The 26,074-nt window shown below is 51.2% G+C and overlaps 1 protein-coding gene across 1 annotated transcript in view; it reads left to right on the top strand.

The window, feature by feature from the left end:
* The window catches only part of PLXNA2 (plexin A2), a 182,901-nt gene that overhangs the window by 117,849 nt on the left and 38,978 nt on the right, over positions 1-26,074 (top strand). Inside the window, exons 9-11 of the mRNA XM_080824370.1 lie at positions 7,256-7,456; positions 9,235-9,331; positions 13,349-13,539. Of these exons, the coding sequence (XP_080680496.1) occupies positions 7,256-7,456; positions 9,235-9,331; positions 13,349-13,539 (489 nt within the window). The remainder of the gene's footprint in view (positions 1-7,255; positions 7,457-9,234; positions 9,332-13,348; positions 13,540-26,074) is intronic.

The following is a 26,074-nucleotide window of genomic DNA, read 5'->3' as shown; positions in this document are numbered from 1 at the left end:
ACTGTTTCTCAAACACACACCCATGGCCTTGAATTCTGCCAAGTTTCTGAAATAATACGTGTTACATTCAGCCAGAAACCTGGGATGTGCCCATGTTGAAAGAGAGAAACATAGATGGTGCCCACCGGTGGTGTTTAAGACAGGCCATCTGCAGGTGCCCCAGTGTGACGGAACCAGTTCTCTAGTGTCCTGAAAACCTTCCAGAAAAAGATTTCCCTCCAGCCAGTCGGTGTGCTTGGATGTAGCTGGCCTGAAAGAGCTGCCCTGGTCTGAGTGGACACTGGAAATTAATCCCAACCCTGGGATTCTGCAAGCGTGTGGCACTGCTTTCAGGCCAGTCTTCTTACTCAAAGGAAAGGACCCAAGGGCCGTGGGTACGGAGTGGAGGGTGGTTCACCCAGCCAGGGAGTCCACGGGAGAATGGCGAAGGGAGGTGAGGCGGACCAGGAACAGCAGAAGCCGCAGACAGGGCTGCTCGGAGGCAAAGGCCAGCGTGAGAAGATGGTGCTAAAAGGTCTCAGAAACTGACCTTCACATGGGCCCCTTCTCAACTTTTAAGTTCCTTAATAAAATGAAGCCAGGCCAACCACAAAACGCACAGAGACAGAGAGGAGTGCAGATCTAGACGAGAAGGAACAGCTGCTTCATTTTCTCCCAGGGGCTCCCCCTCCGGCAGAGGGAAGCCCAAAGCCAAGCCTGGAAGGGGCCTGCTGCTGGAGGGAGGGCAGGAGGAGGGGCGTGCCGAGCGAGACAAATAAACTCCGCCGGGCTGTGGAGGCCAGAAGGCTAATTGGAAACATGCCGGCCTCCCTCGTGCCCTTTAGAAGTCACTGGAACACGGTTCCCTCACAGTCACGGGGGAGAGACTGGAATGTTCCAGGGAGGCAGGCCACAGAGGAGCTGTTGCCACCGGGCCACTTGGGATTGGATGAATACCGAAGGAGCCCTGGGGGGAAACCCAAAGGCTTCTTACCCCCAGTTAGTTTCACTTTCTTTCCTGAATGTCTGTTGCTTGGGGCAGAGAGGTACCCTTTGTCCCCCCCTCACATCATCGCCTCTCCCGAGTGGAACTGGGCCAGATTGCCGTGTTCTCACTGCTGATAAGTACAGGCCCCCGACGCGGGCCCCGGGATTGACACTCTGGAGGCCAGAGGTGGAAGCCTGGTCTGTGTCCGGCTCCTAACTTCGCCCAGGAAAGAAAACAGGTTCAGGTTCCCAGCAAGCTTCCTCAAATACTGCCAGAGCTCTTGGCCACAGTCATTCACTCATCCCTTCCCAGCCAAGAGCTCCCAGGCTCTGCTCTTCTCCGTCCAGAGCTCTGCCTCTGGGGAGTCCCATTTCTGAAAATGTGGGCAACAGCAAAAGTGCACACGTCCAGCTTGGGTGGTGGGGTTTTCTTTGCTGTATGAGGGGTCTGCATTGATGTCTTTAGGTTTTTCTGAGCACTGGCAATCCCTTAGGTGCCTCTTTGAGGGTCCGAGAATATTTCTTTTGTATGTCCAGTAAGGGGCCCTTAACTCTGAACCAAAATTTTATGTCTACTTCCTCAAAACAATGTATGACTGATGAGCTCCTTTGATGTATATGGAACATTAACATAGCACACGTTTGTAATTTCTCACATGTGACAAGAGTTCTCAAAGCATGTGTATCAGGGTAGGGGGACCAGCAGCACCAGTATCACCTGGGTACTTGCTAGAAATTCAAATTCTTGGGGCGCCTGGGTGGCCCAGTTGGTTAAGCGTCTGCCTCTGGCTCTGGTCACAATCCCAGGGTCCTTGGATCAAGCCCCGCATGGGGCTCCCTGATCAGCAGGGAGTCTGCTTCTCCCTCTCCCTCTGCCTCTGTGATCTCTCTCTCTCAAATAAATTAAATAAAATATTCTTTAAAAATTCCAAATTCCTGGGTCCCGATCCAAATGAGTCTAAGGATTGAGAGTCATGGACATGTGGCATCTCAATTGATTTTGGAAACAGACCTGCAGTTTCACATAATTCATATTTGACATATGTAGCAACCAAGATGCTAAAAATTTAGGTATTTTGCCCAAGGCAACAGAGAACACAGGCATCCAAAAGAGCTGAGTACAGTATGCTTTCTGCAGAAAATCAGAGCCAGTCAGCTTGCTGGTCTCCATGGCCACAGCCACACTTGCCGGCCGGATCCCAATTTGGCTTTAGGCTCCTTGGTCGTGAGAGTTTGGGGTGTGCAGGGACTGGTACCAGTCCATCTCTCCAGATGGGGAGGCTGCCCGTGGAGGCTGGGTTCGTAGGCCCACGTGCAGACACTGACCAACCAGCCTGTGAGGTAGATTTGCCTGCTTCTTCCCAGGGGTGTGATGGACCAAGTCCATATGCTTAGGCTTGATAAGAAAGTACCTAATCAAAATAAAAATATTGGTAGTGAACTTTTTTTTCAAACATTTTATTTATTTGACAGAGAGAGATCATAAGGAGGCAGAGAGGCAGGCAGAGAGAGGGGGGAGAAGCAGGCTCCCTGTGGAGCAGAGAGCCCAGTGCAGGGCCTTGATCTCAGGACCCTGAGATCATGACCTGAGCTGAAGGCAGAGGCTTAACCCACTGAGTTTGAGCCACCCAGCCGCCCCGGTAGTGAATATTTACTGAGTGATTATTATATGTGCAACACCATATGTGTGTGTGTGTGTGTGTGTGTGTGTGTGTGTGTATATATAGTCATTTAGTCCACTCTATGAAATGGATTCTATTATAGATGAGTAAACAGGGGTTTAGGTAAGTTAAGCAATTTCCTTAGGATCATCAGATACATGCAGAAGGCATGACTCAGAGTAAATGTCCCCAGGCTGACTGTGGGTAAGCTGATGTCCTCTGATCCTGGGTTCACACACGAGCACATGCACACACATGCACACACACATGCAAGAAGTACGCAGGGATATTCACGTTTGTATTCGTTTATTGCCATTTACAACATATTTTCGTAGGCCTCTCTTTTAAGCCTTCTAAGCCTGTCGGTATTTCTGCGCTCATTTTATAGATGAGGAAACTGAATTTCAACTGAACCATCTCTCAAGCTCTTTTAAGGTTATGAGCCAGACCTTTCCACGGTGCAGAGCATAGGGGATCTCTGATGCCCCCGCCACCCCCCAAGTCTCTGCCTCCCTGGGCAGGATCAAGCTGGGACATGGTGTTAGCAAGCGGCCCCGTGCGCAGGGCTATGTATGGCTTACTGTGTATGACTTTCGGCTCTAAAAGCTCATCTCCCTCCATGGCTAAACCAGGCCTAGTGAGATGTAGATACATAAATATCTTCTTTACGCCCTGTCCCAGGGGAAAGATAGAACCAAATAAATCCGATTAGCTTCCCAGGATACTAGCTGCTCTCTCTCTTTGAAGTCCAGTGGGTGAAGATAATGCCATTTCCGCATGGGAGACGTCGTTTCGGAGGGCCGAAGGGGCCTCTGTGCTGAGCAACACAGCTAAACAGAGTGGGCGACATGGTCCGGAGCAGCGCAGGGCTCCCACACCAGGGTCCTGCCCCTCCCCGGAGCAGGGCTCCTCCTCCCCAGCCTACCCCTGCCCCTGGGATGTTCCCAGATAGGACATCTGTTCCTCTGGACAGAAACTCAGATTGCTGCCAAAGAGGTGATCCCGCTGCCAAGTTGGCCTGGAGACAGAGAGAGGAGTAAGATGACCTAAAGACGGGGAGAAAAGCGGTAGCGATGGGCGTTTTAACTCTGATATCCGTCTTAACATTCTGCGGGAAAGCATAGCAGCATAGCGTGGTTATTTGTGCTTTTATTCTTAGGACAGCAACTGTGTGTGTGTGTGTGTGTGTGTGTGTGTGTGTGTGCCCGCGCGCGTGCTCACAGAAACAATGGAGTTGCCAGTGGCCTCATTGTATCTGATGAAACCCAATGGCCTTCCTCAAGGCCCTGAGGCACTAAGTTCCCACAACTTAGCAGTGCTCCAGGCTGCTGGCTCTCCTGCACCTGCCCTCAGCCTTCACTCCTCGCCCGCTGCCCAGGACTTGCTGCTTCCTCCTTAATGTATTACTCACCTGAGCCACTCACAACCCCAGGCTTTTAGATCCTCCCCTGCTTCCCAAGAAGAAGGCAGTATACCTGGCCCCCAACCCCTTCTTTCCTTTACCCTAGAGAATAAAAGAAAGAATCCTACTCCTTGTGGCCTGAAATTGCAAAAAACAAAACAAACCCCACCCCCATGGAAAAACAAGCAGAGAGGATAAGACATCTGTCTGTACTGAGGCGATCTTAAAACCTGTTAAGGCATTTGGGAAGCCCCTAATCTTTGTCTTTTTTTTTTTTTTTTAAGATTTTATTTATTTGACACAGAGAGAGATCGCAAGTAGGCAGAGAAGCAGGCAGAGAGAGAAAAGAGGAAGCAGGCTCCCTGCTGAGCAGAGAGCCAGATGCAGGGCTGGATCCCAGGACCCTGAGACCATGACCTGAGTCGAAGGCAGAGGCTTAACCCACTGAGCCACCCAGGCGCCCCAACATTGTCTTTAAATTTGGTCCCCACAGGTCTTGAAACAGCAGACCATGGGACTCTTTTCTAAAATTTTAGAATCCCTTAAGAAAACAAACAAACAAACAAACAAACAAAGGAGTACTTTTCAAGTGTCTAACCTCCGGGTTGGACCCAACTTAACCTAGACAAAAAGATAAGGATGTATACACGTGTGTGTGTGTGTGTGTGTGTGTGTGTGTGTATTATATGTAAATAAATATGTAATACAATAAATATGTGTATAAATATATTTGTAATATATGTAAATTTGCCAAAGTTAAAAACATTCTACAATCTTGTTTACTGACAGAAGACATCATAATTCCAGAAACGCATCTTGAAGATTGTGCTGCTAAAATTTGAATTTGTTCTCTGAGCTCGTTAGAGATGAAAAACAACTAGCCATCACTTACAATGTATCAACTAGTTCTGTGTCTGAAAATTTATTCTGTCTCAGACACACACACACACACACACACACACACGCGCGCGCGCACACACACCCTCATTATACCTCAGTCTTATTTCTAGTCTAAATTAAAATTTTAATTTATTAGACACGATGGGGATTTTTGAGCTCCTAACAGGAAATAGTATCTCCTTTTCCAGGGGATGCCTGGGTTTCCCTAAAGTGGTGTTCATTTTTTTTCTTGGCTATAAATATATGAAAGACTCTGTCAAGCGTGCCCTCAGGGCATGAGAGGAAGAGTGCAGTAAGGAGCATGTTTATGAGTTGGCAGCTTGAGTGACTGGCTTCTAAGCAGGGATCCATCTGCTCTGGGGTTGCCTTGTGATCCTGTCTCTTGTAGAGACCTTGTCTGCTGGGGGTTGTCACATGCAACTAGGCTACAGGTGACAGAGGGCACCAGTGACCCCAGACATTCATCCAGGCCCTGCTCAATATGTTTCAGTGGAAAATTTATCCAGAGTTTCATAAATTCTCAGGATTCTTACGAGATGTGGACAGGCCCACTGAGTAATCATGCGACTCCAGAAGTAGTGACCATTTCCAACCACAGCTTTGGAAATCAAACTCCTTGAGCTTCTTGGTGCCCACAAGGCAGGGCTCGACCCTTATTCTCTGAAGAATGTAGAAAGCCGGAGGTGGAAAGAAAGTTTGCGATTTTTTCATGTGTTGTTTCATTTTCTCATTTTCTGTTTACCCTCCCACGAGCCATGCCCAAGTGCCCACTGCATGTCAGGAACTGGGATAGAGACCGGGGACCCTGAGGTGAATGAGACACAGCCTGAGCCTCCAGGCTCCCACACCAGCGAGGACAGTGAGCCAACAAGAAACTGCAATCCTGAGGGCTAAATGCGATCCCGGGAGAACATCTATAACCCATCCTGAAGCCAGGGTGGGGAAAGGGTCAGGGACAGCTTTCCAGAAAAGGAGCTGCAGAGCTGAATGTGAAGGCTAGTTATGAGGCATTCAGCTACAGAGTGGCTGAGGCAGGAGCCAGGAGGTCGAAGAGTGGCAGGAGGTGCCAGTGAGTGTTTCCGGTAGAGAGAAAAGGATCTTCAAGGGACCAAAGGCCCGAGAGTTGGGGACACCACCCCTCAGAACTCACCTGAAATCCCAGATGGCTGGAGCGGTGCATGAGAGCCCCCAGGGTGAGAAGGAGGCAGAAGCCAGCTGGTGAGGGCTTGTACCTGAGGCCTGAGGAGAGAAACGACTGCCTCAGCCCCAGCTGTGGTCCCCTACATCTCCTCCGAATTCTGCCTCTAAGGCTGTCCATTGTTCAACACTGCCTGTGTCACCAACGGCTTCTTACCAGGGAGAGCCTTTAGCACTGGGCTGGGGACCGTTCTCCTTGTTCAAGACTGTCCCACACCTCGAAGGAAGTGCAGCAGCTCTGGCCCCAGGGCACTAAGTGCCAGGCGCCCCCCTCAAGAATGTCCCTTGTTGGTCCCAGGAGACAGGAAGTGACCGTGGAGGTGGCTGGCCCTCACCCTCCTCCCTACCAGAGGCTGCTGGGCTCCGTCTTCCCCACGAGGGAGAGCGTGGACAGGGGTCAGAGCTGCGGGAAGGTGGCAACGTGACCCCCGGGAGAGAAGCAACATTTAGGAACAGAACTCGGGAAAATCCGTCCGGCTCTCTCACCTCCTTGGGCTCGCACGGTCCTTCCCACAGCCCCTCCCCACCAGGACTTTCTTTTCTCGGTTTTGTTTTCCGAAGCAACATGGCATTCATGCAGGGCCTGGTAATGAAATGAGATAAAAAGCCAGAGCAAGTGTTTAGAGCGTTGCCCGGAGCGCTGATCCCCCTTCTGGAAAGGCCGACTCAGCCGGAGCGGAGAAGCTGACACTGTCGATAACAGAATGCCTCCGGCTGGACGGTGCAAGGGGGACAGGAGCCGGGGAGGGGATGAAACTGAGAGGCAGGCGTTCCAGGCTGGGGACAGGGACGCGCGGGGGCTTCTTTTATCCTGTGTGGCAGGAGATAAAATCCACAGCCTGCCACACCGGTGCTTAGAAATTAATTCCTAAATTGTAACATGCACACCAGATCTGGGACAGCGTGTGGACTGGGGATGACAATATCAAAGCCCCGGGAGCTAAGAGAGAGATTTCATTTCCCCTGCTACTCCCCAGTGCCCCTTGAACGAGGTACATCCTTCTTGTGGGCAGCCCACCCGGGTACAAGGAGGTCTGGCCGGGCACCCATGTCCTGCCCCCTACCCCGGCTGAGATGCATACAAAGGTGCGAGTCGGGACAGATGGCATCTCTCCGCTTGCTCCCCCAGGACTGTCCCCAGCTGGTGCCCACAGAGGAGATTCTGATACCGGTCGGAGAGGTAAAGCCCATCACTCTGAAGGCTCGAAACCTGCCCCAGCCGCAGTCAGGCCAGCGAGGCTATGAGTGTGTCCTCAACATCCAGGGCGCGGTCCACCGTGTGCCTGCCCTGCGCTTCAACAGCTCCAGCGTCCAGTGCCAGAACAGCTCGGTAAGGGGACTCCCGCCCGCGCCCTGCCCGCCGCAGAGCTTTCTCTCACCGCCGTGCCGAGGCCAAGGCCTGAGCTGCCCCCGTTCCCAGAACCTCCTGGGTCCAGGGGCTGACCCCACATCCCTGGGGGCAGAGGAGGGTGCCAGCATCTGGCACCCCTCAAAGCAGAGCCGAGCAGGTTGATGGTGACAGAGGAGGCCGAGTGACACGAGGACCCTCTGGTGTCAGTGGAGAGCTTTATGCCCTTTCTGAGTTCAAAGGGCCTTCAGTGACAATTGCAGCCCGCACCAGTTGATGCCACCACACACCGCCATAGCCATTTAGGCGTAAACCAGAGGACAGAGGACAGGAGCTCAGGAGAAGTAGAATGGCAGGCGGGGGTGGGGGGGGAGGGGGAAGGAGGGAGCCGTGAGTTTCGAGAGCTCAAGGGTTAAACCAGTCCTGCACGCCAGAAAGCACGAGGTGTTTAATTATAATACTAGCCGAGAGAAGATCTTTTTATCTGCCAACTCCTGTCTCTGACTATGGGGGGTCAGCTGGAGATGGGGGGTGATGTGACAGAGGTGTTGAGGGAAGCTAATTCGCCTGGGAGAGATAAAGAGAATCTGGGCTTCTTATCAGGGGGCTGTCAGATTCCCAGGTCACAGGCGCATGATAGAATTTGTAATCAGTGGAAGGCCGCCAAGCACAAGGCCAAGGTGGGATGAGAAAGAAACGCAACAGGACAAAGGGAGGAAGCGGGTGGGAAGGGCAGGGGGCAGGAGGGGGGGACAGGAGCGTGGCCTGCCCTGAGATCTCAGTGGCCGGGGCGGGCCAGGTCTCTCGGGAGGGGATTCCCAGAGCCTGTCTTCATTGAGGGCAGAGGCTGGGCCATCCGACAGCCTATTTCTGAAGTGTGTGCCAGGCTTGCCGGTCCTCTGTGGGACCAGCATGGGAGAGAGCGAGAGTGGACTCCTGGCCACAGCTTGAGGCCTTTCATGGTAAGCCTGGTCAGATCTGTGACCAGAAGCTCTGAGCTCTTTCCCTCATGGACTGTTGGCCGAAGTAAAGCTCACGTGCAGCCAGAGGACCCCTGCGGCGCCCAGCCCACCAGGCGCCACCGCCGTTTGTTGTGCATATGCTCTGCTCGGAGGCTCTGGTGGGATTCACACAGCAGGACGTGGACTTGCACGTGAACAGAGCATGCAGAGCAGCTCTCAGGCAGTGAGAGACAAAACTGGCAATGCAGGGGTGCGGTGGGGGGGGGATGCGCAGAGAGAGCTCGGAGGAGGCCTCTAGGGATGTCAGAGAAGACACCCAGGGAAGGTGAGTCTGAGCTGGACCAGAAGAACACAGGCAGGTTGAAGGGTGGAGGCTGGAGAGAGAGAAGCTCCTTAGGCGATGTGAGCTGAACAGAGGCAGAGACGTGCTGGGGTCGTTGTGTCTGGAGACAGGTGGATTCAAAGCTTTCTGTAAGAGGGCAGGGGAAGACAAGGTTGGAGAAGTGAGTTTGGATTTGGATGATGGGAGGCACGGAGCACCACACTAAGGGGTGTGGGCGGGATCCACTTGGCATTAGTGACTGGGAGTCGGGGTGGGGGAGGACGTCACAGACATCAATCGAGCAACAAAGGGGGTTCGCCTGATTCTCCCTCTGCTCCTTTCTCAGCCCAGAGGGAGCCGGAGCCCCTGGTTTCTCTTCTGCTGTAGTCCCGGTCCCCCAAGGTGCCAGCAGCATCCCTGACCCCCTGTGATAGGGAGCCTCACGAGCCGTGTGCTCTCTGCCCCTCTGCCCGCAGTACCAGTACGACGGGACGGACATCAGCAACCTGGCCGCGGACTTTGCTGTGGTGTGGAACGGCAATTTCGTCATCGACAACCCGCAGGGCCTGAAAGGTGAGCAGCTACTTCCGGGCAGAGTTTTGATCTTTTCGTGACCCCGGGAAAGACCGGGGTGGAGGGATCAGAGCCGGCCAGCCGCTGTGCCATGAATAATACACTCCCTCTGTCAGCGGAACTCTTCAGAGGATCCTAAAGCAACATTTGGAGCCATCAAAGGAGTCCTGTTGGGAACCCTGTTTCGTTACAACCAGAGCATCCGCCGGGCAGCTGCCGGCTCCTCGCACTTTTCTTTGGCTCCCGGAGACTTTGAAGTGTCTGCAGAACCTGACCTAGGAAAGCAGCAAGCAGGAACGTCCCGCCAAGTTCCAGGGAAATAGAGATTCTGTTTTCAATTAGGGTCTGATTCCCCTGTCCTTGGTCCCATCACTGCACAAAGAAGGCTTGTGAGGCTGCACCCCCCGGTCCTAAGGTCAGGGGGTGGGCAAGCCGGAGGACACAAGCCCAGGACTGCTGCAGGGAAGCTCAGCGAGCAGCTGGGCTTACCCGGGAGGGACGCTCCATGACAGCCACCCTGATCCAACATCATACAAACTCACGGGCAGCTCCTCCACGTTCCAGGCAGGTGTTGCCCTCTGGGCAGCAAATATCAACGTGCCCGTCTGCTCTCCAGAGGGACAAAAGCAACGGCCAGTGTGGGTAGGCACTCACTTGGTGACTTTTTTTTTTTTCAAGATTTTATTTATTTATTTGACAGACAGAGATCGCAAGTAGGCAGAGAGGCAGGGAGAGGTAGAGAAGAAGGGAAGCAGGCTCCCCGCAGAGCAGGGAGCCCGATGTGAGGCTCGATCCCAGGACCCTGGGATCATGACCTGAGCCGAAGGCAGAGGCCTTTACCGAATGAATCACCCAGGCGCCCCTCACTCAGTTATTTTTTGAGATGATTCTCCTTAATCCTTGTAACAACTCTGAGAGGGGTATACTAGTATCATTCTCATTTTATAGATAAAGAAACCGAGCCCCAAAGAGGTTAAGAAACGAACCACAAGTGCTCGCTCCCGCAGCACAGATACTGAAAGTACACGGGTTAGCCTTGGCCTCGGCACAGGAATGCACGCACACTGACGAGGCGCTCCAGCCTTTCAAGACAGATATGTGGAATCTTAAAAAAAAAAAGTCAAACTCACAAAAACAGAGACTAGAAAAGTGGTTGCTGGGGGCTGGTGGGGGGAAATAAAGAGATTGTTAAAAGGTGCAGACTTTCAGCTGTAAGATGGATAAAGTCTGAGGATTCAGCGCAAAGCACAGTGTCTGTAGTTGGTAACGCTGCATGGTATGATTGAGGTTTGTGGAAAGAGTACAATCTAAATGCATATTTCTAATCTATCTATCTATCTATCTATATCACTATATATCAATCACTATATGTATGACATGTATATATAATCACTATATATATAGTGATTGATATGTTAATTAGCTAGATGGGAGGAACCCTAGCACAATGTATATGTATATCCAATCATCGCAATATATACTTTAAATACCTTATGATTTCTTTTGGTCAGTTATGCCTTAATAAAGCTGAAAAAGGAAAGAAAATAAAAAAAAAAAAAAACAGGCTGAATCAGAAAGTTAAGACCCAGGATCTGAACCAAGGATGTCCAGTCTCAGAGCTCACATGCTGGACCACCCAAGTGTCCTTCTTCGGGCCACTGTGGGATGTCAAGCCTTCTGCCCTCCAGACACCTCTCCTCACACCATGAGCCACATCTCACTACATTTCAAGTAGCTAGAGTTGCCCCAGCTTCTCCCTCAGCCTGAGGGTCGCCCATGGGCACAGAGAGGGGACCAGAGCCACCAGAGGCCCCCACCCACACACCCTCAAGGAAGTTGAGTCCACTTAGGCAGGGAGAAAGAACTGAACCAGGGAGATTTCTGTTCTCTTTCTCCTTGTACCCCGGCCACATTTCCTCACTGCTGAGAGACAGACATTCTCCCTGCTGAGGATCTGGGCTGGGATCCCAGAGGTCACCTTTGTACCTGGAGCGTAGAGGAGAACAGCCACATCCAGGCTTACATCAGACCTCTCCCTGGGGGCTCTCGACATCTTGGGACACTCAGGCAGCACCATCTCCTTGTTCGTCCCTCCGAGGGCCCATGTGTTTCTGGTGCCCGTGCACCGTGCTGGGTGGAGATGGCCATGGTGTTTATGGACTTGGGTTCTAGAATCTAGAATTCAAATCCTGGTGTTTTCACTTACAGGCGGGGGAACTAGACTACTTACTGCCCCTGCCTTCATTCCAGTTTCCTTCCCTGTGAAATGCGGAAAGGGATGATCCCCTCCTGGGGTCAGCACGAAGACCAAATGAGGTATCAGACATGCACCATTTGTGCAAGTTAGTAAATGCTCACTATGTAATAGTTCTTCTTAAGATTCCCATTTCCTGCCCTCTACTGTAAGAAGCCGTGGGCATGAGGACGTTTAAATGTCGTCCCTGCACCTGGGACTGAGGGACACTTGACAGAGCAGAGGAACAGGATGACAACCTATGGAGGAATAAAAAAAATGCCCCCCCCCGGGGCCTGTACCCAATTTCCAGCACAGGCACCCCCCAGTCCCCCAGTCCTGAAAGCTTATGTCTGTCTGCTTGACCAGAAAAATTGAAAGTGATTCTCTGAGTATTCTGTTTCTGGAGAATTCTACTCAGGATTCTGAATTCAAAACATCAGTGGGTGACAATGAAGCCCCAGGTTCCCAAAACACACCTCTGCAGACTGGCCAGCCCAGGCCTTCTAAGTCAGTAAGAGACAAAACAAAGGCCAAGGGTCTGCAAACTCCAAAAGTGACCTGTTAAGTAGCCAGGTTGTCCTCTGTGGGAATGTCAATCCCCCAATGCAGGGGACATGAACAGGACTGTGTCTACTCTGTCTCCTCAGTTCTGCCTGCACTTTGCCAGCCACTTGGCCTTTCTTAGAGCTGAGCTGACCTCTTTCCCAGATGCCCCAGTCCCCAGTGTCTGGGCGGGATCCTCTTGGGATCTACAGTCTAGCGGCACAGAGAGCTGGAATGCCACTATCCTAGCTTGCACTAACCTTAGCAAGCTTCCAGAGTCATTATATACTGAGGTGCTTGGGTGGCTCAGTCAGTTAAGCATCTGACTTTAGCTCAGGTCGAGGTCATGATCTTGGGGTCCTGGGACCAAACCTGCTCAGTGGGGAGTCTGCTTGTCTCTCGCCCTCTGCGCCTTCCCCCTCTTAGGCTTTCTCAAATAAATAAATAAATAAATATCTTAAAAAAGAAAAAGAAAAAAAAAAGACTCATTATATACATCTTGGAGCTTCATTTTTACCTGAAATGGGGAAATCAGTCCTTGCCTATTGTGATGAGGGCCTCATATAGGAAAGACAGTGCAGAAGAATGTAGTGTGACCTCAAAGAGAAGAGCCTAAGCTTGTATGGCCCATCAGATGTGTTACAGGCACTGTGCTAAGTACTTAGGACACGGTACCTCATTCAAACTTCCCAAAAGACGACGATCACCCCCATGTCATAGATTAAGTAAACAAGGTTCAGGGAAGTGATGTTCTGTCACATCGCCAGAAGTAGCAAGGCCATAATCCAAGCCCTGATACGACTCAGTCTAGAGCCAGAACTCTTTTTTTTTTTTTTAACATTTTATTTATTTATTTGACAGAGAGAGAGATCACAAGTAGGCAGAGAGGCAGGCAGAGAGAGAGAGGGAAGCAGCCTCCCCACTGAGTGGAGAGCCTGATGCGGGGCTCGATCCCAGGACCCTGAGATCATGACCTGAGCCGAAGGCAGAGGCTTAATGGACTGAGCCACCCAGGTGCCCCTAAAGCCAGAACTCTTAAATAGCATTTTCTGCAGTACTTTTCAGCAACGAAGAAGCTCAATTCACTATTTGTTCCCCATCAGTTATCCTTCCAAGGATGATGGCGATCACCGGTGTTTTCTGTGCCCAAGGCCGGTGTGCGCCCTGGTGCCTCCGAGAAGAGGCGCGGTCCCCAGGAGCCCTCTCCAATGACGCTGTGTCACCCCCTGTCTTTGCAGTGCACCTCTACAAGTGTGCAGCGCAGCGGGAGAGCTGCGGCCTCTGCCTGAAGGCCGACCGGAAGTTCGAGTGCGGCTGGTGCAGCGGCGAGCGCAGGTGCACCCTGCAGCAGCACTGTACCAGCCCCTCCAGCCCCTGGCTCGACTGGTCCAGCCACAACGTCAAGTGCTCCAACCCACAAATCACTGAGGTGAGACCCACAGATTCCCGGAGGGGGCAGGGTGGCCGGGAGCCAGCCCGGGGTGGGTGTGCGGTGGGACAGGCATTCACGATGAAGAATTCGAAGGGTCCTGCACATTTCACGTGGGGTGTGGAAAGCCTCTCTTGGGCGCTTCGATGGCCCGCATCCGGGTGTAAGTGACAAGTGTATGGATGTGTGCCCTCAGGCCGGCGTGTGAATGTGGTGCCCATCGGTGTGGACGCATACGCACAGGGGAGGCAGAGCCAGCGCAGCCTCCCTGCCAGGCCGGCAGAGGCAGGTGGGGACGGGAAATTGGCTGTGTGGTGGGTAAACATTTCAGAGAGCAGGTTTAGCTTTTCTCAGCAGAAATGTGATTTCGGGAGCCACAATTAGCTCCGAGTTGCAAAGTTGAACACGGAAGGCAAAAGAAAAGGCAGGCACTACATCGGCCACCGGGCCATTTCCCAGGATTTACTCTCTGTCCCAATTTGTTTGTGCATTTTAATGGAAAGAAATAGGTAATTAATTATCCTGGAAAAAAAAAAGTGATGTTTCCTGAATAGCAAATTGCAAAGGCAGATGAATAGGTGATGTAAATGAAAAAGCAGCTGCTCGGGTTTTGAATGGCCTGGGAGAGGAATAGTTGTATTTAACTTTGGTTGCATTATGTGTTCATCACTCTTCGTGGCTCCTTATTCACCAACTGTCACTTGTGCTTTGAAACTAATTGCACGTTCCTTATGGGGACTGGGAATAAAGGCGCAGGCAGGTAGCACCGTGGTCTGCTCATTTAAGAAAGCAGTGAGGGGCTGCTCCTTTTCTGCGTCTTCCCCAAGTGGATGCACTGCCCCGCTTTCCGGCTCATTTTCCTTACTAGCCAAAGAAAGTACCTTTGGCTCTCACCTATGTTAGAGTATTGAGAAGCTTCTGGAACTTCCATGTGATCGTTTTGAAGCTTCAGATCTGTCGAAAGAAAACCCTCAAGATCAAATGAGTGTTGTTAACCTAAAACGGGTTCTTTGAAGAGGGAGCCGATGTTTATTTACTGCACTTGGCACCGTCTTGTTTAATCCCACAACCACCGTGGGAGGTGAACCTTCTCACCTCCATTTTACAGATGAGGAAAATGAGGCTCGGAGGAGTGGCGTGGTTGCCCCACTTCATGCAGCTGATAAGTGGCAGAGCTGGTACTTAAGCTTGATTTATTGAATTATAGAACTACTCGTAAAGTCTCTAACTGCCCAAGTAATGTAGCACAAAAAGCAAGGGCTTCCCCTTCCTTGATGTCCAACCTTCCTAGCTCAGGTAGACCAGGAAGATGCCATCCATCCACACGGCGGGACATCCCAGGAAAAGCACAGTGCGGTGGGAGAGTGTCTCCTGCCAGCTCGTTCATCCCGGTGGGAAGATGCTGTGAGCGTGGAGATGCGGCCCCTCAAAGATCAGACTTCCTCAATTCCATTTTACTCGTGGCCGTGGCCCATGACAGTGCCTACTGACTCCATCCCCTGTCTTTCTCTGCCACAAAAGTGCTTGCAGCCCCTGTTGGTAAAGCCCCAGCCTCTGCCCTCACGCTGCCAGCTCCCTGAGCTGCTCAGGGCTTCATGCCTTCTTCCAGATTCTAGTGATTTCCAGCAACTGCCGGAACTGCTCTGCCCCAGGAATCTTGCAGCTGTACTTGTCGGTCTGTGTCTCTGCGCCTGTGGTATAGGGGAGCTTAAATTAGGCAGGGACTCGCTTCCGTCGGCACCGCTCACCTCCACCCACCCTGGCTACCACCTCAGCCCCGTCTACTCCCCACCTGGCAGGGGTGCCTTCCCAGCCCTGGGGCAGGCGTCTCTCCCTGGGAAATCTCTGTCTCGGTGTCGCCCCTGCTCACTGACCGGGGACTGACTGGCTGCTCCGTTCACAGAGGACACCCAAGCGACATGATGCTAATTAACCCCCTGAGGTAATTAGGCTGTAATGGATTTTCCCAGTGAACATAGCAGCGGGAGTCGGAGGCCCCAAGCAGTGGGGTCTCCTGTTGGCGTTTTTTTCAGGTAGAGGCTGTGGAGAAATGAAAGTGCGTCTCTGGGGAAGAGAGACAAATCCATGCTGTGGCTCAGGCCATGCAGGGGACATCATCTGGGACAGGACATGCAGGAGGGAGAATCCAGGCCTGGAATATTTTATTCGCTCAAATCAGGAATAGTCCCTTGAGTTTTGCATCCCCTACCCTCAACCTCCTCCCTTCCTTACCCTGGAAAAGTCCTCTTCAATTTTTTTTAACTTTTCATTTTTGAAATAATTTTAGACTTATAAAAAGGTACAAAAATAGTACAAAGAACTTTCATATACCCTTCACCCAGATTCTCCAAAATTAACATCTTATATAACCACAGGACAATTATCAAAATCAGGAAATTAACATTTATACAATAATGCCAGGTAATACACATGCCTGAGTCACAGTGTGCCAATTGTCCCTCTGATTGTCCCCCTTTTCCTGGTCGAGGATCCAACACAGGGTCACAGGTGACATTCTGTAAGCACGTTTCCTTAGCACTCTGGTCCTCAGTCTTTCTTTGTCCTTCACGACCTTGGTACTGTTGACGAGTACAGGACAATTATTTTGTAGAATATCCCTCGATTTGAAGATGGCTAATGTCTCCTTATGATTTAATTTAGGCTGTATGCTCATGGCAAGGAGTAGTAACAAAAACGTGGAGTATGTATAAGAAGGGCACAGGAGCCAACTTAAGTTGGCCCCAATAGCTAAATCTGGGACAATCTGAGCATGAAAAGAAGTGATACTATTTGAGTATAAGCAATAGGATAAAATAAGAATCCATGCTCCTTCTTGATATAAATAAATAATTCACGGGGGAGGTAGGAAGCTCTTCTACTAGAATTCTAACTCAAAAATGTAAAAGGACCTAGGGAAATAGAAAATCACCATTTGGCAAAATTCACAGTAATAATTATTTCAGGAAGAATGGCTGATGAATACTAAAATTAGTAAATGAAAGTATGATGAAAAAATAGGGTATTTACATAGTCTCAAGCCATCTCCCCGCAAGATATATATTAATCATAACAAGAAAAATAGACACTTTACAGAGGAGAAATCTCATAGACACTACTTTTACCCAATGATGGAAGTTAGTATCACCAGTAATGGGAAGAATCGAGCTCATGGGCCTCTCTGGCATTCATGATAAAAAATGCATCATTTGTGAAAAGTAACTTTTAGGAAGAATCAGCTCATTTTCTTTACCCTGGCTTTCTTAGCTAATTCCTTGATGTTGGCAGAGATCTTTTTCTTAATAATTAGAATTCTGCAGGATTCGTGCCCTTGTATACATGCCTCCCCCTTGTCTCCGGCCCTTGCCTTCTAAATGTGTACCCACCCACTCTGCGCAAACCCATCCGTGAGAGCCATTTACTACGAAGTCTGGTCCTCAGTCTTTCTTTGTCTTTCATGATCTTGGTACTGTTGACGAGTACAGGATGATTATTTTGTAGAATATCCCTCGATTTGAAGATGGCTAATATCTCCTTATGATTTAATTTAGGCTGTATGTCATGGCAAGGAGTAGTAACAAAAATGTGGGTGGTGAAAGGGGAAGGAGACTCTGATGGCCAGTGGTGGCTGCTGGAGGCAGCAGAATTTCCAGTGGGGGCCGGAATGGGCACTGCCCTGCCCAGGGGCAGAGAGACAGCTGTGATGACCTCAAATGAGTTCGGTTTTAGGAAGAGGAGTGGGCTCAAGCTTAGCTGAGTGAACAGCTGGGTTCATCCTTAACTCCTTCTCAGCCAGCTGTCTCCATGGCAACTAAGCCCACCCCTAGAGACCCACCTCCTAGGGCAGCTCCACAGAGGACAAGTCTTACAGCCAATGTAAGAATTTCTCAGTCGGCGTAAACTGCAGGTTCGAGCCCCCCTCAGGACGCACCGTCTGCTCCTTCTCAGCCAGCCCGTGGTGTGATAACGATGCTGTCCCCCATGGGAGGCATCCCAGGCTGCTCCCATTCTAGCTGTCATGCCCGTGTCTGTGCACGTGTCACCTGTTCAGCCACGGGGACAAGAGACGTGCAGAGCTTCAGAAAGGCCGTGAGATGCCTGGCCCACCACGTTGCTGTGCTTCCAGAACTGCTAGGATCTCAAAGAGGAGGACGGCACAAGCCACCCGCTAGAAAGGAAGGCCCAGCAGCAACATTTTCTGATGAGCTGGGAAGGGGCAGCATCGGCAGAAAGGAAAAAGAGACCGAATATGTAATTGGGGAGAAAAATGTAGGAAGGGTCGAGGGGCTCCAGAGCTCACATGACAGAGATCTCTACTCAGAGTGACTGTGCTGGTCAGCATGGGCTTCAGTGACATAGAACAACCATCGGGTGGGACTGAAACAGAAGCTCTGTGTTGTCTCGCAGTGCCGGAGGCTGCAAGTCCCGGATCCGGGCGTCCGCAGGGATGGGGTGTTCCGAGGGCCGCGAGGAGGATCTGTTCCATGCCAGAGCTGCAATCCTGCCATTCCTGGGCTTGTAGATGCATTGTCTTCATCACTGCACGATGTTCCTTCTTATGTCTGTCTCTGAGTTTTGTTTGCTTGTTTGTTTGTCTAAATAAGGATTCCAGTCATGTTGCATAAGCCCCAACACTAATGACCTCATTTTAACTCGATGACCTCTGGAATGGTACCTCTCTCCACATAGGTCGCATCTTGAGGTAATGAAAATTAGGGCTTTCACATACGAATTTGAGGAGGATAAAATTCAACCCATAACAGAGCGTTGCAGCAGATAAACATTCATTTAATGAGTGACTACGGCCATGCCAGTCACTGGCTTAGAAGTTATCACGTGAATAAGTTAGTTCTGGGAGGGGAGGCAGGAGGTGCAGTGTCACTGCAAAATCCCAGCCTATCCCTGAACATGGACCACCTGGAGGAGGCTGGAATCTGCTTGACCACCAGGCCATTCTGCTTCATCCAAAGGACCTAGGACAGAGACTTCTCATCTACACCATTTTCTGTTGTCTCCTGTGTAGAAGGAAGACTACAGCAGGGATCCCGGTCTTGACACCTAATGAGAACACTTACCTCAGGCCGGGGACATGAACAGACATGAGCCCCATCCTAGTTCTGGGAGTGTTAACAATAATAGCCAGACTCTCCTATGCACCAGGACCTTTGTACACCTACCCAACCTAACAATCCTGCAAGATGCCCAGAATTATCTTCATTTAAGAGTTGAGGAGACAGTGCTTTGGGAAGTAAATAATTTGCCCAGAGTCACCCAATTGGTTAGTGGTGGAACAAATTCAAAACCAGGGCCTTCTGCCTCCAGAATGCAGACTCACCCCACAATACCATGCTAGCTCTCTTGGTCAGAGGGATGGAGGAGTTTTCCCTGGCCATACACTTTTCCACCTCACTCCACTGCAAGTGTACCAAAAATATCTGTTCCCAGGATCAGAATTCTTCTGGAGGGTCCCAGGGGAGGCCAGGAACACTGGGAGCATTGACACACCCTTTGTATGGAGCCTTAAGGTAACCTCTACCTGACTTCCTAGACTTAATTAAGTCTATGCTTACTCCTATGAGTGAAGGGGGAACAGGAGGAGCATTTTGGGTGTGTTTAAACTTAGGGTAACCCCCTTCTTGTCTGTAGGATAGATGTTACTTTAATTATGTATGTTGATTAGAGTTATCAGACTTGATCTGGTGAGTTTCTGATTGTGTCTATCAGTGGGATGATGGGATTGAGATCGAAGTTGGAATTTACCAAGCGTGGTGGTTCGTTCTTTTTAAGCATCTGAGCTGAATCTGCGCCCAGAGGATGGGGCCTACGTCACACCTGCAGTGATGATAGAGACCAGGGGGAAGAGTAAGCAAGGTGGACTTGAAATGCAAGGGCAAATCTCCAGGGTTGGGGTCCTCAGGGATTGGCCAGGAACCTATCACCATTGGGTACCAAAGAATATTCCTGTGCATTTCTGAGCTCACCTGTGTTTCTGGCCGCACCGATGCCAGGCTGTAGGGCAGCCAGTTTTACACTCGTCTCTCCATCAACCCCATTGTAGATTTTACTTTATGAATTTTTCAATGTTATTAACTTGCCCAATCCCTTACTAGTTGATGCTCAGGGAACATAAATTCTCTTTAATACTATCTTAGGTATGTATAACTGGAAAAGAAAACCAAATGTGGAAAACCATGTGCATCGCTCCCTAAAACCAAGCAAAAATAATAGTTGATACAATATTTGTTGGAGATGATCCACTGCTCTTGCATTCCGTCTGCTCTCCATTTGCCCAAATAATTGAAAGTAGATTTTTTTTTTTCTTTCCTGGATTCTCTCAGTTGTGAACACATTCGTGAAATTGTTCGGGGAGCTGAACATTTACAAGTATTTATCTGTAAGCCTGCACCAGATCTCTGCAGGAAAGGCCAAAAGCCACCTGCCCAGGGCCAGAAAGACTTGCTGCAAAGTTCCCAACAAATAAATAAATATGTCAGCCAGCTTTCCTGAGAAACAAGTCAGCACTCTGATCTCCCGTTCATTTATTTGCAGGCCTCATTAATATAACATCACTGCAACAAACAGCTAACGGGGGATGGTGTCAGAATGAATAATGGAGTTACTCTGCTGAGATAACAATTAGGTTTTGAATGTACTATCAGCTAAGACAGAGCCAGCAAGGACTCACACCGGTTGGGTGGGGGTTGGTGCCACCAGGGCCAGAGATCCCTGCATAGCACATCCGCTGGGCTCTAGCCCACCTTGAAGAGTGTGCACACTCACCTGCACACTTGTGCTCATATACATACACGCCCAAAGTGGAAAAGAATGTGACCATTTGCCATTGTGCACCCAGCCAGCCTCCAGGTGTCTCTGGCCAAGCATCAGGATGGCATCAGAATGTGCAGGCACAGAGTTGGCACCTCTGCCTTCTGAAGTCAGGAGAGCTCCAGCCAGCAGGGAGGGACTAAGTGGCTGAGTCAGAAGAAGATTAGCTGCCCCCGTACTGGCAGCTTGTCCTCCCTGGCTGGTCCTGACTGGGGGGGCGGGCACTCAGGGCGTGATCCCAGTCTCAGACACAGGAGCTTTTACTACGAAGCCTGTCCATCAGCTGCGGGGTGTCTGTCCTGGAGCACCTTCTCTGGGCTTCCCTCCCTTGGCTGCTCTGGGAGGCTTTGATGTCAGTCTCTCCCAGGTGCCCTTAGGAACCCTGTGTAGGGTGCTGACAGCCTGTTAGAGCCATGGAAGGAGCTGGACAGGCCCATCAGAGAGGCAGCCATGCTGAGCCATCTCGACACCAACCACTTGTCCTCTGGATTTCAGCTAGCCTGGCTTCTGCCCAGACTTCTTCACCATAAACTCGTAATAAGAAAAATTGTAGCTACCTTTCACCAAGTGCTCACCAGGCACCCAGAACTGCTTGTAGCACCCGCGTCATCGTGTAGACCTTCTAGCATCCTGGATGAGGGTGGGACTACCAGGATCATTAGCCCCATTTTACAGATGAGGCAACCAAGGCACAATGAGGGGTGACAATGTTATCAAAGGCACCCCGCTAGTAAGTTTTAGAACCAGGAGTTAACCCGCAGCTACTTGACTCTAGAGCCCCACATGTGACCTGTACACTATCCTTCATCTCTTTCACGGGCTCACTTAGGAAACCAGAATTCTCAGCCCACAGGGCTGGAGTGGGGGAAGGTGCCGGCATGGAGCGCTCATCCAGCCTGCCGCCGAGAAGGAAAGAAAACCAGTCGTCCCCGCTCCGGGCATCCGACTGGACAAGCACAGGCAGAGATGACAAGAGGGCGAGGCCAAGGAGGGTGTGTGCACATCCACAGGGGGAGTGGGGACAGAGAGGGGGTGGGGGAAGTGGAGAAGTTCAGAGACATGGCAGAGACCAGCAAAGCCAACTGCAGAGATTCTTGGAAAGTCACATTCTGGCCTTAGCCCTGGGAGAGGGGCTGAGGGAACCCGAGCAGAGGAAAACCCACGAGTCGGCTAGGTTATGAATTCCCCCAGCTGATGAACAAGGGGTCTCTTCCAGGGCAAGAGGATGGTCAGCTCAGGCAGTGTCTTGTGGAGGCTGGAAGCACAGGTTAGCAGGACCTGGTGGGCTCTGCTGCTCACTGTGTAACCTTGAGCAAATTACTTAACCTCTCTGGGTGCTATTCCGCATCTGTAAAAAGGAAATTACGATAGGACCTCCCTCAAAGCTTGTTTTGAGCCCTAAGTGGGATACAATATGTAAGGCCCTTGGCCAAATTCCTAGTTCATGATAAGTACCTAATGAAATGATATGAGAATATGCGATGATAAAGGAAATGAAATAAATGATGGCAGCCAGCGTTATCAGAATCTTCAGTAACAGGGTTCAGTGTATGTCTTCCCTCCCACCGTGTCTATCGGGCAGGAGATGTGACCCAAGGAAGCCAGCTTCACTAGGATGGAAGCCGGGCCTCGTGAGGCCTCCACCAAGAAGTGGCCCTCCTCTGACCCCTTGAGCCCCTACCCTGCAGGAGTCCCCCACACTACCCTCCAAGGCTCCGCACAAGTCCCGGGAGGGGCCCTGGGCAGCACTCCCCAAGCTGCCAAGCCCCCGGGCCTGGGGCGCCTTACGCTCCGCTCCCCGGTGCAGCCCGATGGAGCTCCCCAGCTGTAATTAATCGGCCGCATCTGCTCCCGCCCTTGGGCGGCTTTGTGGCACAGTTCCCTCCGAACTGTTCAATTAGTGATTGCAAGAATCAGGGCGAGTGTAGCATCACGGCGGCTGCTTTCCAGGTCACGGCACCCACAGTGGAAAACAAATATGACACAGACTGGCAGGAGTCCAGATCTGGTGGGGGTGCCCAGGAGCTCAGCGGGTCTCCGTGGGGCTGCACGGTTGGAAGGTGGGGTCTCAGGAGATGGAGAAGTGGTTCCCATAAGAGGCTCGAGGAGGCTTGGAGAGGGCCCAGCGGGAGACTAGTTAGTCCCCTACCATCAGCACAGGCCAGCCTCATCCCACATCCTACTTCTCACCCATCTGGGCATAGGATGAGCTGATAAAAAGTCCTCGGCCAGACATGGGTTACCCACCTGTACACCTGGGCACCACCAGTGACTGCTTCTGGGGAGGGCATAGGGCTGCTGGACTGAGGCCTCTGCTGTAACCCATTTCCCACATTATTCTTCCAAAGGCTGCATATAGACAAACGTTTTATTTTACAATCAGCTAAAAAGCCAGTGCTCTTGGGGCAAGGTCATAACACAAGTTCCCATGACGATGCAAATAAAGGTTTCTTTCAGGAGAAGAGACTAGTACGGTGAGAGGTACCTAAATAGGGGCAGGGACCCCAGGGAGGGAGGAAAAAAAAAAAGGACCTGGGAACGAGATGTAGGGTTTAGCCTCCCTCTGGGACTTGCCCTGGGCTGGCCGGGTTAATGGTGTGTGTGACAAGCAGAGGGAAGTCATCTGCACGGGCACCACTTACTGCACCTCAAAAGGCCTGCGCACCAGCCGCAAGCTTCCTTTGGGTCATTACACTCTCAGAGGATGCCTGGAAGCCCCAGGGTCCAGAGAAGAGCATCTGAAATGATCGAAGGGTCTAGAAAACAAGATCTTCCGACAAAAGGCAAACAGAATGGCAGAAGCCAGGCCAGGGCAGCTTCACTGCTGTCTTCCATACCTGGAAGGCGTCTGACAAGAAGGCAGGTGTTCACTCATCTGTTCAATGAGGAATCACACCAGAAATGCGCTTCAGTGAAACTTGAGAGAGAGTGCAGGAGGAATTTCTTGAGATTCGGATGTTGCAATACTGCATTGCACCCGAGCCACACATGTACACTTCCCATCCTCCCGCCGTCCTTAGAGAACACAGTTTGCTCTGAGGTCTGGTTGGGACCAGCGTTTCCCAGCAATGGAGAACTGGGGATACTTATGCAGGACTGCTGTGTTCCAGGCAGTGTGCTAAGTATCAGGTCGCTAAGCAAAAGTGAGATCGTCTCGGGGCACCTGGGTGGCTCAGTGGGTTAAGCCGCTGCCTTCGGCTCAGGTCATGATCTCAGGGTCCTGGGATCGAGTCCCACATCAGGCTCTCTGCTCAGCAGGGAGCCTGCTTCCCTCTCACTCTCTCTGCCTGTCTCTCTGCCTATTTGTGATCTCTCTCTGTCAAATAAATAAATAAATAAACCTTTAAAAAAATTAAAAAAAAAAAAAAAGTGAGATCATCTCTGTCCCAAGATAGTAATTACCTTATTGAGAAAAGAAGCGGTTTACAACCTGGCGTGCCCATGACTTTCTCGGGGCATTCACTAAAGGCAGTGGGGAGTGTGGGAGCAGGTGCTGTGAAATCTGCCCCAGGGGGTCAGAGAAAGCCTCACGGGGGAGGCATTTCTTAGCAGAGGCTTATAGGAGAGGTAGGCCTTGGTCAGTGGACATGCCTGGCCAGTGAGGGGAGCGGCCTGTCAAATGCACCTGGCCTTTAGACCCTGTAGCCCTGGGGACCCTTAGCACTTCCCAGGAGCACGTGCCGTGCAGGAGAGAGCTGAACCTGAGCCCTGGGGAGGTGGGCCGGGGAGGAGGGTACAGCGGGAGTCAGCACAGAACACAGGAGTGCCGTAGCCCTCTTTCCCCCACCCCCAGCAACAGCAGCTGCTTCTGGGCACTTCTCTACCTCATCCCCTGCTTTTGAGATCCACAGAGGAGAAGTTCTATAAAATTCTGGTCAACGGGAAAGTATGTGCTGAGTAGCATGGGGCTGAAATGATCAATATCTAAAGATCCCAGCTGATTTCACATGGTTTCAGCTCCTCTCCCCCTCTCTGCACACTCTCACAACACACACTCACACACACTCATACACATCCCAGACTGTCAAGCCGTTTGTTTGTGTGGGTGTCTCATTCAGAATTACTTTCCTGGAAGCATTCATTGAGTTCATTGTGTGATGCTTTGCCTACCCCAGAATGGCTAATTGCCAAGGGAAAAAGAAATGGCTAGAAAGGAGGGAGGAAAGAATGAAGACCATTTTAGACAGGGCCAGTGTCCTCCCAAATTTATTCTGGGTGAAAGGGTGATGTCTGGCTCAGAGTATGCTTCCGCACAGGGCCCAGAATCCCCCAAAGCCAAGTTCCCGTCCTCGGCAGCATGGACAGGCTCAGGCTGTAGGACGCCTCTCAGGTTTTCTCCAGTCAGCCCGTGGGCAGCGCTCTCTACCCCCGGTCACGCCTGCATCTAAGTTCCCCGGTTCCTGTGTCCTCCTTTCAGAGAAACAGAAAGATTGCCAGCCTCTATAAACTCCCTGCCACTCCACCATCCCATATCTTCACGATCTGGGAAGGCACAAGTGCAGAGGGAACATGGGAGAGGAAACTGCCAGCTGTCGAGACCTGCTCTCTAACCCACTGTCCTGTTAGGGACTTACCAGTGTTGTCTTCCTTAACCTTCAGAATGTCCCTGGGAGGGAAGTATTGTTATCTGTTTTCTGATAAGGACCCTGAGATTGAAGGTCATGTTCCTCCCCCGTGTTAGAGCAAACATTCAGGTTCAAGTCTGTCTTGCTGTCTTCCTGCTGCAGGTGCTCCCCTGGTCTCCGGTGGGCTCTCTTCCCTCTCCCAGAGTAGCCAGCAGCAACGGCCTTCTGAAACTAGAAGCCAGGACACGTGGATCTGGCCACCATCCCACCCCCGTCTTGGTTCCCCTCTGTCAGTCGGTGGGGGTGGTCTATATAACTCCCATCCTGCCTTTTCACTCTCACCCCTGCAGGAGGCTCGCTTTCCCCTGCCCTGAAGCCCCAGAGCTTCTTCCTGATCAGAAAGGTCCTCCTTGTAGTTCTGCAAGCAGGGAACTCCACCAACTTGGTCATTATAGACCTACGTCCTTCTCCCAAGAGAACCAAGCTTTGCAGATGCTACACGGAGCACCCAGAATCTAATGTTGCTTTTAGGATTGCTTGTGGGCCATCTCTAGGGTGGATGTGGGACCCCACAGCTGCCTGGTCTGAAGTGGTATCCTAAAAGATCCTGTTCACTTTCTTTCTGGAGAGTAAGTCCTTTTCCATCAAGCCCCCCCTCTATAGCTTCTCCCTGATACTTGGTCCTGGAAGAAACAAGGAAAGCAGGATGCCTGGGTTTTTACTGCTCCAGGCCACTGCTCAGATATCAAGGTGCTTATTCTCTGAGCTACCTGGAAGCCCTCAGGTGTTCGGGGATGTGTCTGACAGGATACCTTTCTCTGTTCCTTTGCACCCTGAGCCCAGACCTCCACCTTGACTCACTCTGATTTCATGCTGGGGAGAGCACACGTGAAGAAAAGGCGTGGAGATGGTTAAAGTGCCGTGCATGGGCAGGAACCGCTGGCAGGAACAGCTGGCATCTGGGTGGAACATGGAGGACATATATAAGATAGCAGATGTGGCTGAAGAAGTAACAAAGATCAGAACTTGAAGGATGAGGGGCGCCTGGGTGACTCAGTCTGTTAAGCGTCTGCCTTCGTCATGAGTCATGATCTCGGGGTCCTGGGATCGAGTCCCACATCGGGCCTTCTGCTCAGGGGGGAGTCTGC

This window comes from Martes martes, assembly GCF_963455335.1.
Source record: "Martes martes genome assembly, chromosome: 15".
Taxonomy (NCBI): domain Eukaryota; kingdom Metazoa; phylum Chordata; class Mammalia; order Carnivora; family Mustelidae; genus Martes; species Martes martes.
The sequence above is the reverse complement of the archived record's forward strand: the minus strand, read 5'-3'. Positions and strand labels throughout refer to the sequence as shown.